At 43.7% G+C, this 18,705-nt stretch overlaps 1 protein-coding gene across 3 annotated transcripts; it reads right to left on the reverse strand.

Annotated features, from left to right (window-relative positions):
* Window positions 1-14,820, reverse strand: LOC127065820 (voltage-dependent calcium channel subunit alpha-2/delta-3). Of its 3 annotated transcripts, XM_050998683.1 has the most exons (24): window positions 13,197-14,818; window positions 11,639-11,720; window positions 8,110-8,220; window positions 7,211-7,433; window positions 6,870-7,001; window positions 6,125-6,730; window positions 5,870-6,006; window positions 5,724-5,804; window positions 5,572-5,652; window positions 5,427-5,501; window positions 5,339-5,353; window positions 5,135-5,242; window positions 4,984-5,055; window positions 4,729-4,870; window positions 4,385-4,606; window positions 4,199-4,295; window positions 3,515-3,547; window positions 2,772-2,876; window positions 2,585-2,697; window positions 2,362-2,498; window positions 2,107-2,279; window positions 1,823-2,034; window positions 1,391-1,733; window positions 1-1,296 (listed from the first exon to the last, which is right to left on the reverse strand). In XM_050998683.1, the coding sequence occupies exons 1-24, from the start codon at window positions 13,292-13,294 to the stop codon at window positions 1,005-1,007; spliced, it is 3,690 nt and encodes a 1,229-aa protein (XP_050854640.1). In that variant the 5' UTR covers window positions 13,295-14,818; the 3' UTR covers window positions 1-1,004. The 3 variants fall into 3 exon arrangements, with proteins under 3 accessions (XP_050854640.1, XP_050854641.1, XP_050854642.1); XM_050998684.1 differs by lacking the exon at window positions 5,339-5,353 and having other exon boundaries at window positions 13,197-14,820; XM_050998685.1 differs by lacking the exon at window positions 3,515-3,547 and having other exon boundaries at window positions 13,197-14,799.
* Window positions 14,821-18,705: the final 3,885 nt, after the last annotated feature.

Consider the following 18,705-nt stretch of genomic DNA (forward strand, 5'->3'; position numbering starts at 1 on the left):
TTCGTCGAATCGGTTTACGACGCGAGTTTTTGCGTTTTCCAACGTTTTTTTTTCTTTTTTTTCTTTTTTTTTCTTTTTTTTTTTTACACGCAAGAGTGAGCTTTAAATCGCATAACGAGTGCAGTTTTATTTTCTTTAATTTTTTTTTGTAGTTCTTTTCTTTTTTTTTGTTTTTGGAGGGGTGAGGGTACTTTTGTAACCTTTTTCTCTTTTTCTTTTCTATTTTTTTTTTAATCTTCTTTTTTTATTATTATTATTATTTTCCTTCAAAGTAAAACTTTATTTTCGCGCGACAAGGCTTAATGATCGGAAATCTTTTAAACCGATTCGATGCTCTTTCATCAAGGTAAATCGCTTTCAAGTTGAAGTATCTCATTTCTGAAAAAGATTGATGGATGTATCGTTAAGTAAATACATCGACTGTCGTAACAATTACTTTTTAGGGACGGAACCAGAGACGTGAAATAAATCATCCTCGCGACTCCCCGTTAGAGAAAAAAATTCGTAGATCGTGGGAGATTGTTTTGTGAGCAAAAGAAGAAAGGAAGAAGCTATATAACGTGAAGGTCTCGATCGAATATATCGTTAGTTCGCCTATTACGGATCGCTTTTACCAATTGTTGACTTTACATCCGATATCTTTAATCTAGAAATGAGAGACGAAACGAAAAACGAAAAAAGAAAAAAGTCGGAACGAGTCCCGTTAGAAAAACGTGCAAAAGCTTCGAATAGATCGGAAGCAATAGAGAGAATCGTGTTATTCGTGCGACGAGGGATTCGACGCGAGAGAGAGAGAGCCAGAGACGAAAAAAGGATTTTTGAAGGAAAAAAGGCAGAGTAGACCGCTCGTATATAACTTGCTTAGACAACCATATTTTTTTTTCTTAGTAGAAAGGGGCAAACGCTAGATCCGTTCAAAAAGGTCAATTCGTAAATGCGTACGCGCCTTATAATAGCGTGTGCGTGCGTGCTTTGTTGCGAGTGGATCACCGTTAACTGGAGAGTCACGCCAACCTGACGACGAAGATGGTTAACAGAAGCACGACCAGGGTGGTGGATCGACCGAATAGCGTCGATGCGCCACCGCAAATCTTTATCTCCATTTCCTCCGGATGATAATTTATGCACTTTGGCGGTCTTCTCCGATAGAGCCGTTCTCTTCTCGCTGTACACGCTCCTGGTTCGGTCATAGCTTCGATCGGCTCGATGCTGAGTTGTTTGTTACCACAGGGACACAACGTGTCCACCACCAGGAGAATCAAATTCGTGTGATGTATTTTTTGCACGCTGAAAGGCCTGTCGAAGAGAATTTGTCATTAGGAACATCGAGAAGAGACCTCCGTCTATCCGTTTACGCGATCGCATGTAATTTTTAACGAATACTACTTGCCTTTCGCACCCTGTAACATGACAGTTGGTGAGTTTTCCTTTAAGCGGATTACTTTGTCCGCTGGTATTGAGTCTCTCAGGCTGCAGGATATAAAGATCCGTCTTCTTTTCGCAAGACCTTAATTTGCGAGGTGGAAAATGGGCGGACGTGGCACGAGTAGTCGGTGGTGAGACAGGTATCGGAGGTGCCACTGGTACTTCCGAAAAGTGTTCCTTTCCTGATATCGATCCCGCGGTTGATTCCGCCGGTGCCATCGAGTCCAAATTGTGAAGCTCGGCTAGTTCGTCGGCACCGTTGTTATTGGGATCAGTGTCAAGGTCGGTGTCAGAGAATATCAGATCGTCTGAAAAGACGGAGATATTTTTTTATGGCGATCCGATTATGGCCTCGTTTAGCTGTGGTACGTGGGACTGGTCGAAAGTCGTAATTTACCATCGTTTTGCATGGAATGCGCCGCATCCTTGGCAAAGGCCACTACCGTACGCCAAATATCTTGAACGTTGAAGCTCACAAAGAGATTCCAAATGAAATTGCCGATAAGCGCGGTGCCTTTTAAGATAGATGCCGATGTAGTTCTCGGTGCTGACGACCGGTGACTCTCTTGAGGACTACAGGTGCCCTGATAATCGATGACGGTTACCTTCCTGAAATAATAGACGATATTCGATATATACCGAATCGACGTGGAAAAATTGTATCAAGCGACGATGAATAACCTGTATATCCTATCTTGTACCAAGGAATCCATTATGGTACCATCTATCTCGCCGAAAAATTTGCCGGTGTGCTCGTGTCTCTCGCTTATAACGATGAATCCGCTATTGTCGAGAATATAACAGTCGAGTTCCTCCGACGCACAGTTCTTTTTGCAGCCAGACATTCCCGTACACTGTGGGAGTAAGAATTTTGCGAAATGAATTTAACGTCGAACGTTAACGGGTCCCGGTTAAAAGCGAACGTCGGACGATTACCGTTGACGTTATGTTAACGAAATGCGACGCCAATGAGGAATGTTGAAATTGCAATCCTACCACCGCAGCCGGAGCTTTGTGTCCTTTTCCAATGAAGATAGCGTGCGTCGCGGTAACCAGAGGATTCGGTCTTTCGGCTGATAAAACGATATTATGCTTATCGGACGGAAGAGATTTAATTTTGGTTCGATCTAAAGATTGCGTCGGCGCTTACGTTACGTACCGGCATCGAACGGAACGCTAAAAACGAAACTTTCCGGTTCTATCGAGTGCTGATCGACGGCGCGTTTGTACCAAGACGATTCCATAGCTCTTGCTTGCTGCTCGGGAAACCAACTGAAAAGGAATACTCGACTGACGTAATCCTCGAGCGATCTGACGCAAATAAAATCGTGCGATCATTTACGTACGGCTCCTCTGCGGTCTCATCGCTCTGTTGATGTTCGTGCCAACGAAAAAGTCCGCTTCTAGTTGCGATGAAGCTTCTCGTAACCCCGAATCTACCTTTGCCTTGGCTGTAAAAACAAACGTTTCGCGTCAGAAAAGGATTTTGTACGATTCCATCGAAAGGTCCTTTTTGAGGAACACATAGAACATTATTTATCGACCGAAGTCGAGGTATATAATTACGATAAGAGAGAAGAGTAAAAAAGAAACAACAAAAATCATCTGTCCGACGTTGTGGTCACGTTTCGTGAACACCCTCCCCCTCTCGTACGTCTTATCACGAATTGGTTTTACGACGTTTAATCTTCAGATCGCGTACGATCAAAACATTATCTAGGTCTTGATTACTTTTTTATATTCGAACGATGTTACGTAGGGTGTATAAAAAACAGGAGAAAGGGAGAGAAGAAAAACGCATCACGCGATTCTTCCCTTTGCTGAAAACTTGTCAGAATCGAGAACGACTTTTTCGACATTTTTATGCACCCTATGTATCATCGAGTTACATCGACGTAAGAGCTTTCAAAGGTTTACCCCTTAAATCGAAATAGTATTGATCGTCGTATAGAGAGCTCGTCGACGTGAAATTCGACGCAAAGGAGGAACGATAGCAGGTAATTACACACCAGCTAAGAACTTATTATGTTGCAGCGTAGACGAACGCATTTAGACAAATAATTGTGCATAATGGATTTTTGCAAATTACCTGTGCAGTAGAGCCATCAGTATGGCAATAGGGCTAGCGGTGGAGACACACAATAATAAAATGTAATAAAAATATATGCAATGAAATATAAGGTCTTGTAAAATGAAAGAGAGCGAACGTTGGCGCACGGTGCATAATATCTAACTACGGAAAAACGTGGAAACGCGAAATATCCGTAGCCTATATGCAATGCAAATTAAGTTGAATTTTCTCTCTCTCTCTCTCTCTCTCTCTCTCTCTCTCACTCGCTCTGTCTTTTTTTCTTTTCTTTTCTCTTTTTTTCTTTTGTTTTTTTTCTTCTTTCTTTTTGTTTCTTTTTGTTTTCATCATGTCCCATTGTCCGCTTTTGGCCGACGCAGTGCTTTTATCACGCTTCCACGTTTTTCTTTCACCCAACCGGTGCCTTCCGCCGTCCCCGTCGCAATTATGCGAGACAACCTGTCACGGGCAGAATTAAGAGTGCGACGCAAGGATAATTTTCAATAAAACTTTGCAATAAAGAGCTCGACACTCGTGACATTCTCGTAACCGTGCGTGAATTAATAAATACAATAATCGCGTGCTTTGTGCATATAGTGAGGTGCTCGAGACATTACTAAACGTTCGTTGCGCGTATGCGGAGGATTCGCACGTGCTTTTCTATAGTCCTCTTTTGTCCTCCTTTACATGGATCGACTTACTTACTTCGGATTCTCTTCTTTGTGCATTGAATTTCTTCTTTTATCAAACCCATCCGTTACCAATGCGTCCAAAACTAAGGATTGAAGCAATCTCTTATCGCCTGAAACGAAACGTCGAAACGTGCGGTATCGTAGACTGTCGATGAAATGAAATTTCGATGATTGTTATTCCTTCGATTGTTACACTCACAATAATAAGCGTCCTTGTCCGGCTTGCTCGCCTGTTTATGGTGCGAGCTTGGACTCCTTGGTCTCAAGGACATCCACTTCCACCCGGGTTTTCGCGTGCGCGATAAAAAGTGCAAAACGCGTTCCTCCGGGGAAGAGAACAACTTGTCCGATGCCGAATTATATTCACAGTACACCCAATCTGGATGTACTTTCCAATTATTACCTTTAAAGTATTCGGTCACTGAAAAAGAATTCGACCGAATCGGCAAGATTAATCGATCGGACGTCGAACAAGAATCCGTATAAAACGATCCGAGTGATAACGATGTACGTAGGTATGTACGTAGCTAAGTACATACTTACCATCTACTATCGTGTGCTTGATCTCCTGTTCGGCAAGGAGTTCGAACATGCCATACCCCTCGGGTAAAGCCAAACCCAATGAAAACGGCGTACCCTCGATCGGCTTGTAAAAATAATTGTGTCGTCTGATGGTCACTCTTTTCTGAAATTTACATTTTTTCCCCGTTGTTAGTATCTATCTTTTCTTTTGTCTTTCGTTGTTTGTTTTTTCGTTAGATGAACATGCACGACGGAAGGAGCAGTAAGGAAGTTTACCATGTCGTCGTAATGAATCTTCACGGCGAAGCCGGTCTCCCCTTCCTTCTGATCGATCATATCGTGCCTCAACTGCGAACAAAATTTCATTCATGATTCACGAATGAAGCGATAAAATTCGTCCGATTTCTCTTCGACCGTTATCACTTACGTCTAAAAGAAGAGAATTGTTCAAGGAGTGCGAGGGTCCGTCGTATTCGGCTAGTTCGACTTCCGACAGGTCTACGCTTATGTACGTAGGTTTCAGTGTCTCCTCGTACTGTTATCGCAAATAGGACAAACGTTAAATCGAAGAAAGGGAGATTACGAGACCTCAAAGATAAGGTCGATCGAAAGGGTTGTTATTCGTACTCACATCTGCATTTCCCGGCTGCATTAGCGTTACAACAAATGCGCGTGAGTATCCGATGGAAATGATATCTTCTATCGCACGATTTACTTACCAACGGACGCAGATCCGGATGATACAAAACGCGGCCATTATTGTCGACGATAAAGGAGTATCCATTGACTCCCAACTGAAAGAAAAAGCGATCGATCGGATAGATATTCCTCGTCGGGACAAGCGGAGGGATATATAACAAATACCTTGGAAGGTGGCACGAGTTTTTGAATTTCTTCGACGGGAACGTCGGTACCAACGACGCCCAATAAATTAGCTCTTTTCAACTGGAACGTATCGAAGAAAACGCATTAAGATAAAACTGTCGATAGGTGAAGGATGAAATTTTAAAAGGTACCGTATGATTTCGACGATCCAAGATCGGAGCGGTGACGGACGTCATCAGCTGTCCACGATTTTCTCGGCCATATCTACCGCTCTAAAAATGAATTGGAAGTCGACGTTATTTCGCGTCGTCGATATAACGTCGGTAAGTACTTTTACCTTTCCACCGATGTAAGCCGGACTCCAGTGTATAGGGTGATCGTGCTGATAAAGGACCATAGGTCTGGCGAGTACCTTCACGTATTCGAAAACTTTACTCTTAATCTCTTCCGGCTTGGTAATTCTCGCGTAATACCCTGTAAATTGGAACGATCGTTTAACGCGATACGGTATGTATTATCTACGGCGCGATCGAATCGTATCGGACAGAAGCTGTAAACGATCGGGTGAGCGGCAAGAAGAGACGATTCGTACCTTTGTTGGTGCACGCCATGTCGAAGAGTTCCGGACTCTTGTCACCGCCAACGAGGTAAGTAAATAATCTGACCGGCATGTGCGGCCAGTTGTACCTTCTGATCACTTCCGTAGGAGGACCTTCGTTGTCAGTCGTTATCAAGATTATCGCCTGATTACATTGACTACCCTGACCGGTTCTATTGTACTTGTGAAGGATTTCAAAGGCCGTACTCAAGGCCGCCGACATGTTCTTCGTCGTTTCCTCGCGTTTCAACGTATTCGTCGCGAGCTTGAGCTCGTGTATGTTCTCCGGCGAGGCCTGAGCCAGGCTGTCCTTGAAACACTGTACGATTTCCTCGGCCGTTTCGCCATATCGGTAAACGTTCACGTAATCGTCGGGACCTAACGTGTCCAATATCGCCTTGGTAGTAGCGCTTATTAATCGTTGATTCCTCTCGCTGTCGTATCCCATGGTGTCTATTAAAATCGCCAAGTCTTTTGGACTGTTCGCAGCACCGACGAACCAATTAGAAGTCCTGAAGTCGTAGACGTCGCGATAAACACGATTCGAGGACACTGACGGTGACTTGTTCGTGCCAAACTCCATCGGTGGCCACGTTATGGCTAAAAAAAGAAAAGAAAAATAATATTGCCAGTTCCAGTTCCAAGGAAAATGAAATTCTAATAACTCGTTAGTAGTCCGAGTCGGTCCGGACCAAATTTCTCAACGTTATTACGAAGATAACGAGGGACGTGCATTTACCAGGAAAGCGTCTTAAAAATCCCGAGGTAGCGCCGTAGTACTGCCAAGATAACGAGGGATCGCTTTCGTAATTATTGACGAAAAGAGGATCCAAGTATTCGCTCCATTGAATGCCCGCAGCTACGTCGCTCTCTGTAATGACATTTCGAACGGCGTTAAAAGGATTGCGAAGTAAGGAATACTTTCTCGAAGAGTTAAAGTAGCTTCGGGAGAACGAAAGGAAACTAGATGCGACAGGGAGTATACTTTGCCAAACTATTTATTCCGATTTATTTTATAAATAAACGTCGTTCGAATTTCTATCGTAAACTTTTCAATACCGATTAGGTACGATCACGTACCTGTCTCTTGTATTCCAGCTGGCATGAGAACCGACGATAAACTGACATTGACTGCTAGCCGATCGAAATGACGATTCGTGCTTAGATATACTTCACGAGAATCGGAGGAACCTTTGCCATCTCCCATGAAAAGATTCGAACGATGGGAAGAATGATATTTGGGTGACACGTTACCATCTCTCGGCGGAGAAACTGCGGCCTGTTCGGCATTTTCCATTAGCCTCTGCGACATTCGAGAAAATGATTAAAGATTACCGATACACAATTAGCCGACTATACGCGTTCTCTTATCTATATTCTAGGTAGTTTGCAAATGTAAATCGATCAAAGACCGATGTGTGTGTGTGTGCGCGTGCATATATATGTATATACACATATATATATGTGTGTACGTGAAAGAGAAAGATCATTTGCACGCCGTAATCCTGGAATTAATTAAAAAGAGATCAACGGAACAGGATAATGCTCGAGCTTAATTATTCGCATCTCCTTCGTTGGTAAGTAAGTAAAGTACTTTGCTCGTCGTAAGATAATGAAAGAGATAGAGATAGACCGTATCGTCGTCTAAGCGGCGACGCAGTGTAAGTGCAAATGGTAGGTATAGCGTAGAAGGAGCACGAGTGGTGGGAGAGACGTGCGCCGGGCCTAGCCTCGTCAACCAGTCAGGTACTTCCCTTCAACGTGATAGGATTCGTATCGACGTCAATTACTTTATCCATGCTAGTTTGTCGATTCCTCGGATAAATCGTAAGAGCATTAAAACGAGCCATGCGAGATCGGGGATTGCGAATAAATGTTATAAAGAAGCTTGTATCGTCTATACCTATCCGAGCTAATTTATTATTACTTCGAAGTTTTCAACGTCCGATCGATTATGTATTTCTCTGGCTCTTACTCACCATTACGGCGTTCATTTTAAAGTCCATCATATTTTTAACTTCAGCAGCCATTTCTCTTACCAGTACCAAGCCGTCCCTTTTAATAAGATTCGCCTCGACTTTGTAATAATTCTGTAGAAATCGAAAAATAACGATAACGTTGAATATCATCGTCTGTCGGGGAAAGAAGAGGGAGAGAAAAAAAAAGAAGAAGAAGGGGAAAAATCGGGAGAACGTGGACGATGTCCTTTTGATTTCTAAACGTTGTTCAATTATTAGGGAAAATGCGCAATGAAAAGTAGTTTCCCCGTCCACTCGGTATTGGTCGTACGTAGTCGGCACTAATCGGCACGTCGTTAGTGGGTGAAAATAAACGTCGATACGCGCGTCGATCGTCGGTATTATTATTCTCGTCGGTTTAATCGACACGCAAAGTGCCAATTGGCCTTGACGTTGATAGCGCATTTACCGCTACAGACCGTCTACTACGTCGGTTCTTGCATTATACACACCGAAATGGGAATAACGTTCGAATTGTTCGTCGATCGGCCGTTTAATGACACACCCCACGACTGCGTCGTTTATGATATGTGCTTATGAACTTATTGTTAGACGAATTATTTCCTTCTAATTGCGATCATCGTTGAAAAAAAAAAAAAATCGTTTAGTCGCGTTCGTATTATCACGTTGCAATTGTATGTTATCGGAAGGGTAAACGAGCGTCGAGAGGAAATGGAGAGGAGTGTTAGCCGAGAAGAAGTTGGGAGAATGAGAGGGGAGGTCAGGGGGTGGGAAGCAGAAAAAGAAACGAAAAGGAGGATAATGGACAGGATGGATCGAGCGTAAAAAAGCGAGCGACCGAGCGAGCTTTCTTATCTGTGGAAAAGTAGAAACGAGAGAGAGAGAGAGAGGGAGGCAGCAGAGAGCCTTTTTATTTTCTCTTGATATTCGTGCGAAATAAAACACGAGCGGTGGTGCGACGAGTAACTTTTAATGACCTTTCCTTTTTCCTCTTTATTTCGTCTGTACTTATGTAAGCGTCGACAAAATATGCATGTATCATTTATGTAGATTCATTCATTTTTCCAACTAAGCAATTAACCAAAAATAATAACCAAAGAGCAAATTGCTTTATATCGTTACATCGTTTAAAAAAAGGTGTTTATTTTGAGACACCTACACGGTTCGTTCGATCGAGGAAAAATATTTTTATCGTTGAGGTTTAATCTCGGAAATATGAAGGGTAATGCCTCGTATCGACCCTTTCTCATTTAGTCTCCCTTTTCGCTCGATATCGCCACGTAATCGTTCTATTATTTCCCCAAATAATCGAACGATATCTAAAAACGAGCATTCGGAATTCTCTAAGAATAACCACTGTAAATCGTTTCGCGATTTCTATTCGTACGACGAAGACGTATGACGCTCGTTTATTCTTTTTAGATTTCTCCGTGCGTAGAACTAGCATAGAACGTAAATATTAATATCTACCTTTATACATATTCATGTATTTATATAATTCGTAATGTAACTACGTCGAATTAAAAATATTATCTCTCAATTGCGAGAGCAACAGGTAAATTTAAAAGGCTCCCATTCGAGTGCTCCTCCTTATATGCTTTCGATATATCGTAACGACGCGTACACATACGTACGTAGCTGCATGTGTATATCTATGTACGTACATATATACTCGACAAGCATATATATATATATATATACACTTACGTAACAAACAAAAGACGACAACAAATAAAGAACTTTCCTTTCTGCTTCTTCTCGCGAGTTTTGAGAAAGAAGAGGCGCGTAATATATATCCTATGCGATGCTTTTGTGATGCAACGCGAGAAGAAAATATATCATTGCATTTTTCTTCGAACGAATTACGTCGAATGGAGGGAAAAAAATTGAAAAAACAAAAACAAAAAAAAAAAATAGAAAAAGAAAAAGGAAATAAGGAAAAGAAAAAACAAAAGGAAAGGAAAATATTGACTCGGTGAGTCGTCCGTTATACTTCTATTACGCTTACATGTACGTAAGTAAGTACATACATAGGTTTTTTTACGAGCACGGCTACAGAGATCGATTCTCATCGGAGGAGAAGAAAATGGCGAAGCCGATGACATTCGATAGACGTTCGATTTCGTCGGTGTGCATCTCTCTCTTTCTCTGTGTGCGTATATGTATATATGTATGTGTGTGTGTATGCTTCCGAGAGAAACGAGCGAGAATAGTAGGGTATAGGTACGTACGAGGTGGAAGAAACGTTGGTGGTTGGTGGAGATGGCGATGGCGCCGTGGAAAGGACGAAGAGGGTGAGAAGAGGGTGAGAAGAGAAGGGAACCAGCACGATTCGACGCTCGTACTTTTCGCGCGTTGTCGTATCAGCGACAGGGGATTCGAAGTTCGCGTATTATCGATCAGCGTGTCGCGTCCGTTTACTCGCTGCGACTACGAGCAGAGAGAGAGAGAGAGAGAGAGAAATAGAAAGAGAGAGAGAGAGAGAGATGGAGTCGCCTATGTATACGTACGTCTACGTTCAACCACGTTCAACCACGTTCAAGCTCGTACAACTTCGAACTCAAGAGCCACCTGCAAAAGGGCCCCCTTTTAAACGAACCTTTTCATACCGACGCTCTCAAACTCTTCGCGGTCTTTATTTTACCCTCTTTCCCCCCCTCTTTCGTTTTCTCCCTCGCTTTCTACTTCTCTCATTCATTTATTCTCGCCTCTGGATAACTATATGGCTCGTTTATTTTCCAGAAATACTTTTCAATTTCGTTTATCTCGGTCGTACGATCTTTTTAAATTTACATATTTACCTGGACTCGTTCGACAGTACGGATATCGTTTTAATCGATAATTAATAGACGCATAGAATTCTTAATCTTTCGTCGTCGAATCTCGACGAGTTTTCTTTCTCTCTCGACGTTCGTTAAAATAATAAAAAGAAAAAGAGAAAAGAAGAAGGATCGAAAAGGAAGAAAGGAAAAATAAACAAAGGCGAAATACATCAGGGCATATGCAGGCCACACGACACCAGAGGTTTAATAACGTAATTAATGATGCATGCTGCTCCAATCACGAAGAGAAACACACAGTCCATTAAGGTCCCTCGTAAAGTAACGGGTTGCTGACATTTTCTTTTTTTTTTTCTTTTTTCTTTTATTCGGCGGTATATCGAATAGACGTGGGAACTATGTAAAATGCAACAGCAGAAGTAAAAAAGCGTGAAAAGCGAGAAAATTCAGTCGACGCGGACGAAAGACGAAGGGAAACAACTGCGGCAACGACGGAACAACGTCGATGCCAGACACTCTGCTTCTCTTCGTCGTTACCGCTCGTTACCCAAGCGTTTCTACCCAGTTTTCTACGTTTTACGTCCTACATTCTTCTTGCATTTTCTATTCTACGAAAACAGTTATACCGGCGTTATATCGTTCTATATGTGTATGTATATGTATATGCATATGTAGTACGTTTATCGAGAAAAAACATCGTCCACGTAACTCACCCAACTTTCCTTTCTTCAACGAAAAAATCTTCTTACCTTTTGTATTTCGGTCATTTTGGTTACTTGCTTACCAAATTCCCATAGGTCCACTCCAAATTTCAAGGCCCAGTTTTTTACTCTGAAAAAAAAAACGAATAAAGGAACAATTCCTGACGATGTTGAAACAGGGTGTAATAGAAACGCTTTTGTCGGATAAAAGAAAAAAAAGAAAAAAAAAAAGAAGGGAAATATTTCAATAGGGATACTTTTCGATGTTAAGATTTAAAGCGTAAATTGATATCGTTGGTACTACGTGACTAGTGTTTCTCGTTCGAACCCATCGCAAACGATGATAGTTCTTCTTCGTATCCAGGTCATTCTCTTGGAAAGTTCATATAATCGAGTTACTAAAAACGTTATCTTAGGTGAAATAACGCGGTAGGTTGAGGAACACGTCGTTGAGAAGAGAATGGCCCAGATTCAAAATGAACCTATTTCGTGGACTGTGAATCTACGAAAACGGAATGACCTGGAAAGGGGGAACGTTATGTCACCATTATTTCGCCTTGTCTTTACTCTTGTACGTAACATAACGTACAATGATTTTCCTTCGTGCATAAGAATTTTCCAATAGATATCGAGGATGGTCGCCTTGGACATCGATGCTTGCTAATACGATAATACGTTATCCAAGTACGACCTTGAAAAGAAATAGGAGAGGGAATTAGCTCGTGGGAACTGATGTTCGACGTATACATAGATGGCAGAGTCGGGTATCGTAAATTCGACGTGGGTTGCGGTATCGGAGGTGTCACGTCGTAATGCGCGACTCGGTCCTCTTTTCGTATGGGAAATAAGAAAGGATTTTCGTTTTAGAAAAGGTCCTGTATGATCGCGAGTAGACGATGAGACACGATATCGAAAGGAATATTCGGCAGCTCGAGTTATGGCTCCCGAAGGAAGAAGGTTGATGCGCGATGATGCAGATCGAGGTCATAGTTGCATCGAGCTACGCTACGCATGTCCTCTTGGCGCGATCAGATAAAGCGGAAGACGAGTGTGAGAGAGAGAGAGAGAGAGAAAGAGAGATAGGAAGAGAACAAATTGGAGAAATCGACGTCTCTTGGCTTTTACAATGGACTCGTCGTTGAGACCGAGTGCCGATGAAAATGGAAGAGGACGAAATCCGACGAAGAAGTGAAAAGAGAGAATCGAAGGATAGCGAGAAGAGGGTGGCAAGAGGGGGAGTAGGAGGGTAAGTTGGGGAGGGAGAGCGAAGAGCGTCCCGCGTGTCGCAAGTACGCGCCGCGCGTACTACGAGCGACGACCCGTACGCCCACTCGTCCTCTCGACGTACACGAGGATTGTACACGTCCTACGCGCATCAACCCTCTCGCATAAGAGGAATAAGACACCCCCACCTCTTGTTCCTTCTCTCCAATGTCATTTTCCTTTTTTCTTTTTCTTTTTTTTTTTTTCTTTTCCTTCTACTTGTTCTTTCTTTTTCTTTTTCTTTCTCTTTTCTTTTTTATCCCTCTTTACGCTCGCTGTACGCGCGAGCATTCCATGAAAAAAAGAAAAAGCAAAGAAATAATAATACGACGATTGTACTCACTCGTTATGGGGTATATCCTCCTCCTGCTGAAAGCTCGACCCGATGCACAACAGAAACAAGATCCCCGAGCGCACGATCCTGTCGATACGCAGAAACATTATTCCGCCGATTTTGGACAGACCCGACTGTGTTCTCGATTGATTCTCTTCTGCCTTCTCCTCCTTCTCCTCCTCCTCCTCCTCCTCCTCCTCCTCCTCCTCCTCTTCCTACTTCTCTCTCTATATCTCTCTCTCGCTTTCTCTCTCGCTCTCTGTCTCTGTCTCTGTCTCTATTCCTATCTCCTAGTAGTTCTTCTCGTTCTTTCTATGCTATACAACCGATGTATCTCGATCTAGGGGATAAGACACGTTGCTTCGAGGGTCGAACGAAGAGAATTTCACGCAGCGAATTCTCGTAGCAGTGGCAGCGAGTTACGATCGATCGACGCGCACGAAAGAACCATCACCGTACGTAAAACGTTAGCGTATCGTGCGGTGTAAAGTAAGCGAAAAGCCAGCATTATCGTTCACATTAGATCGTAAGGACTGGATCGTTCGTATTCGATATTATCTTCGATAGAATCGAACAAATTTCTTTCTATCTCCTTTACCGACCTTCTCTCAAAGAAAAATTCAGCATCGTTCGTTTATCGCGCGCAAAATTTCGAACGAGATATCCGCTACATATGTGTGCGTGCGTGTATGTGTGTGTGTATATATATATAGGTATATACTATATATATGTGTGTGTGTGTATATATATATATATACAAGCGTCGGAAATTCGAGAGGAAAATTTTTGGTCGTTTCGCTTCACCTCCAACGCGCACTACCCCTCCTCGAGCGCTCACCACCGTCTACCGAGATCTTCCTGGTCGTGGTAAAGTCGCACTTTAGAATCATTTCAAGCCGAAGGATCCTTCCAAAAGTAAATAGCACCGACTAATTAGTAGGTGCTTCCTTTCGATCGCGATTTCTCGGGCTATCCACGTAATCGGTCGCATTACCGTGCTCTCTTCTTATCCTCCTCTTCCTCTTCTTCCTGGAACGATTACGTTCGAGATGTCATCGAGATGTCATTCGTTCGAACGGACTATTATTACGGAAGATTAACGAATTTTATTGTCCATCGAAGGTCTCCAAATGCTGCGGACAAAAAAAAAGAAAAGCACGTCCGCCCTTTGTACACCCGCGAAATATGCGTCGGTGGAGTCGTGCTCTTTGGTCGGTTCAACGGAAGAGGGTGAAGAAGCGTCGAAAGGGTAGTTTCGAGATACGTGTATCTGGCGTCGCGACGTTCGGCGTCCCTCTCGAAGCCGCGGTCCGACGCGTGTAACGCGTTACGCGTACGGAATCTATATTCCGCTCTCCGGAGGAGAGTAAAAGACTGGAAGACGTAGGATGGCCGAGGGGAACGGAACGGAACGGAATGGAACGGAACGGAAGGAAATGGAACGGCACGGAACGGAAAGCGCCACGAGCTCGTGTGCGTCGCGAAAGAGGAAGCGACTTGGCTCGTTCCTCTTCCTTCTCCTCCTCCTCATACACCTCCTCTTCCTCGCGATCGTACGAGCACGGTTCTCTCTCCCTCTATCTCCCTCTACCTTTCTCTCTCTCTGTGTGTCTGTCTCTGTCTCTCTGTTTCTCTCTCTCTCTCTCTCTCTCTCTCTCTCTCTCTCTGTCTCTTCGTCCTTTGCACGGAGCGTGCGCGTTTACGCTGCGAAAGGGGTGAGAAAAGCCATCGTAGACGGGAGGAGACGACGAGGCTTTTCATCGGTTCTCTCGACGGGACAACGACGAAAGAAGAGCGACTCTGACAGAGATTTATATTCGGCGCGTTTGAGCTCCGGTGGGCCATCCGCCATCTTGAAAGCATTTCTACGACTCATTGAATCTTACGTGCAAAGAAAATGCAAGAAGAGCGTGAGCTTCGTCGGATAGACGAAGCGAGGTTGATCCGATGAAAAATAGGAAATGAGAGTAGTGATAGTAATAATAATAATAGTAGTAGCAATAGTAAGGGTAGTAGTAGTAGCAGTAGTAGTAGAGTAGTAGTAGCAGTAGTAGTAGTGTAGTAGTAGAGTAGTAGTAGTAGTAGTAGTAGTAGTAGTAGTAGTAGTAGTAGTAGTAGTAGAGTAGTAGTAGTAGTAGTAGTAGTAATAGTAGCCTCGAACCGAGCGCAGGAACGAATAGAAAAGTAGTGGGGATGCGAGACGGCCGGGGTTTTCGCGCCGACGCGCCGTCGAGGTCGGCGGAGCGCGCGACCTCGAAGCGACGACGCACCATCGTCGAAAGCGGAGAGGAGCGTCGACGCCGGAGGAACGAGAGGAACGGGAACGCGAGGAAGGGAGGACGGACACACACGGCACGGCGCGGCGCGGCGCCGGGACTTTCGGCGGAGCGCGTAAAGGCGCCGCCGCCGCCGTCGCCACCGCCGGCAGGCTAGTCGGAAGAGGGTGGAGAGAGAGTGTGAGAGAGAGTGAGAGAGAGAGAGAAAGGGCTGGGGGAATCGAGCTTCCGGCTTCGTGGCACGTTACGCGGGAGTAACGCGGCGCAAGCTCGGCATCATTGATTTAACGCGCGTTTCGTGTCTTCTTCTACGCGAAGGAAGACGTTCGTAGGACGCGAGAGGTGACATCGTCTTACGCCTCCCGCCACGTTGCTCAATGCATCTCTCTCTCTCTCTCTCTCTCTCTCTCTCTCTCTCTCTTTCCTCTCTCTTTCTTCTTTTACTCTCTTGCTAGAGGGAGAACGTGTGCTCCCGGGACCGACGCTCGTTTGACTACGCCCCGTTACCATACATCTTTCCAATTCTCTCTGTCTCTGTCTCTTTTTCTCTATAGACCTTTTAGTCTTACCCTTCCTCATCCCCGTTCTTTCTCTCTTTCACCGAGCGGATTTTCGAGAGAAAAAAGACTCCGATCTCGCGGGACACGCTCTTTTCAGATTTACTGTCTCGCCGAAGAGGCATCGCGTGCCCCCTCGCGGTGACCGACGTTTCTACCATTAATCGCCCTGACACGCTCGGCCACGGTGTCTGGTCCACCTACGACGGTAATTAACGCCGAGACTAAGGGATGAGGATCTCTTTCTTAGTTTCTTTTTCAACCAACTACTCGTGGTCGGTAGAATGGTACGTTACGGGGAATCGTGTAAACGTTGAAAAGTAACAAAGTCGAGATTGGAAAGAGTGCTGTTACGTTCTATGATTTTATAGATGTTTGCTCTCTACTTACGTAACACTTTACATTTTGTGGCGTTTCGTAGAACTAAGCGAACGTGCGATGGAAAAGAAACAACGTTTGCATATTCCGTTGCATTCGTTGGACGTGGAGCATTAACGGATTATGCGTCTCACGTAGTACCTACGCGTATCGTGCACACGCAAGCTGCTTTTCGAAAAATATAGCTGCAATGGTTTCGTTTGCATCCAGGCGATAGTCACGAGCTTATTCCCTCAAAAATCCTACTTTACGTTCCTTCGAAAGAAAAAGCAGAGATTTCTTAGGGGAGGCAAATTAATAAACGATTATCGTGGATGCGATTGATAGAGTGTAACGAAAGAAATCTTAAGCTCGGACAGGTAACCACATGACTCGCCGTGTGACGTAATGAGCCGGCTGTTTCTCGGATTAAATAATCGCGGGTAATCTCTGTGGAAGAGAAACAGGAGACAGAGATAACGAATTCTCTTGCCATCCTCTTTCTCCCCTCGTGCTTTCTCCTACCCTCTCCGATATCGCGTCTCATGCATGGCGGCGCGTTTAACGAGCGTCGCTCGAAATTTTGCTCAGGTACCTAAAATTATGGGAGGTAATGCGTTAACGCGCATACATCCCTTCCATCGTTTTGGGCCTCGAAATATCCTCGGCCCTTGCTTCCGAGCATTCTGTCGGCAACCCGCAGACGCACACGTTCCAACCCCCAACCCCCGTTTCCCTTTCCATACAAACGCAGCTCCAGAAAGCGGGACGGTATCGAGCGAACCACGCCGGAAAATCATAACGATTGTTTCGGCCAGGCGACTCGAGGCCTCTCTCTCTCTCTCTCTCTGTCTCTCTCCCTCTCTCTCTCTCTCTCTCTTTGCGTATCTACTTCCATCGTTCTTGTTTCTTCCTTTCTACGACTCGACGACGTCTTCTCCCCCATCACCCCACTTTTCAACTCGTCTCTCTTACTTTTCCCTTCCTTTTTCTTCCACCGAGAGACAAGTCGAAAAGCCTCGTACACGTCCCGTCTTTGATCCTGTCAACCGAGCAAACTACTTCCCGAATAATTATGATTCTGAAAATTCGATAACTCGGAAAGAATTCTAATGCATCTTCCCTTTTCCCATTGAACTTTTGTCTACGTGACGTTTTTTAACAATCTCTATAGTAACGGAACAAAAAGTTGGAAAAAATTATTCAGATCTAACGTAGTTAAAGCGATCATTCAAAACGTCTTTGCGTTGACGTAAGAAATGATATTCTCCCGTGGAAATATCCTGAAAGAAATACCTCCATTAGGATGTTCGACGACTCTAGGACGTAGATTCGAATTCTCGATAGAAATCACACCGCGGAAGAATGATATATAAGAAACCCATTCCCCCCTTTCCTTTCCTTTTTCTCATCTCTTGGCGAACTTTGCAGACACATATGTATTTCCTTGGCTCTCCGCGAGAAAATGAAATTCCGGGAGCCTTCTCTATGATTTCTTAAGACGACGTCTGCCTAATAACCCCGGCGCCTTTCGTTTCTTTTCTTTTTTCTTTTTTTTCCTTATTATCCATCATCGACTTTCGTTTCTTAAGGAGATATGAGACGTCGGTGGAAGAAAAAAAAAAGAAAAAGAAAAAAAAAGAATGAAAAAACGTGATCGACACGCGTTTTCTTTTTTCGAAAGAGTTTATTTTTAGAGAGAAAAAAGAAAAAAAAAGAAAAAAAACGGAGAAAAAATCTTGTTAAGTACATAAAACGTGTTGAAAGTACACTAAGGACGATGAACTCGAGTACGTCGTCCAACGCAGCGTTGGCATTGCGATGATAAAAATACGTCGTAATCTCTTTTCGTCGTCTTGTCGTTACTAAAACAGCGTTAAAGCTACGATAGAGGATAAATATTACTGCTACTCTTCGTTCTATCGCAGATCTCGATCGCATTATTATCTACGCGGGCAAGATATAAGGCACATACATTTCTATCTTTTTTCTTTCTTTCTTTCTTTCTTTGAACGCATCAAATATTCTACTATGTACAACGTCCGTCCCCATCACTGTATTAGAATAATGAATCTAAACGTGCAAAGTAGTATCGGACGAGCTAAACATTTAAATAATCGCACTTATGAAAATAAAAGCGTACGCGTACGCTCGCACGCCTATACGTGCACGCATATGCAAAGATACATACGATTAGCACGTACGTAAACTGAATATGTATGTGGTATGTATATACAAAAAAAAGAAAACAAAGATGTAAAAAAGAAAAAGGAAAAAGAAAAAAAATAAAACAGAACACGTGCACGCATGGGCGTTCTCGCGCATAAC

The sequence above is a fragment of the Vespula vulgaris genome, chromosome 8, assembly GCF_905475345.1.
Source record: "Vespula vulgaris chromosome 8, iyVesVulg1.1, whole genome shotgun sequence".
Lineage (NCBI taxonomy): Eukaryota > Metazoa > Arthropoda > Insecta > Hymenoptera > Vespidae > Vespula > Vespula vulgaris.

Excerpts from the sequence above, each read along its gene's own strand:
- LOC127065820 (XM_050998683.1), bottom strand. The coding sequence starts at position 13,294 with ATGTTTCTGCGTATCGACAGGATCGTGCGCTCGGGGATCTTGTTTCTG. Across the intron at positions 6,007-6,124 it reads CATGGCGTGCACCAACAAAG|GGTATTACGCGAGAATTACC; the intron begins GTACGAATCGTC and ends TCCAATTTACAG. Across the intron at positions 2,499-2,584 it reads TAGCGTTCCGTTCGATGCCG|CCGAAAGACCGAATCCTCTG; the intron begins GTACGTAACGTA and ends TCGTTTTATCAG.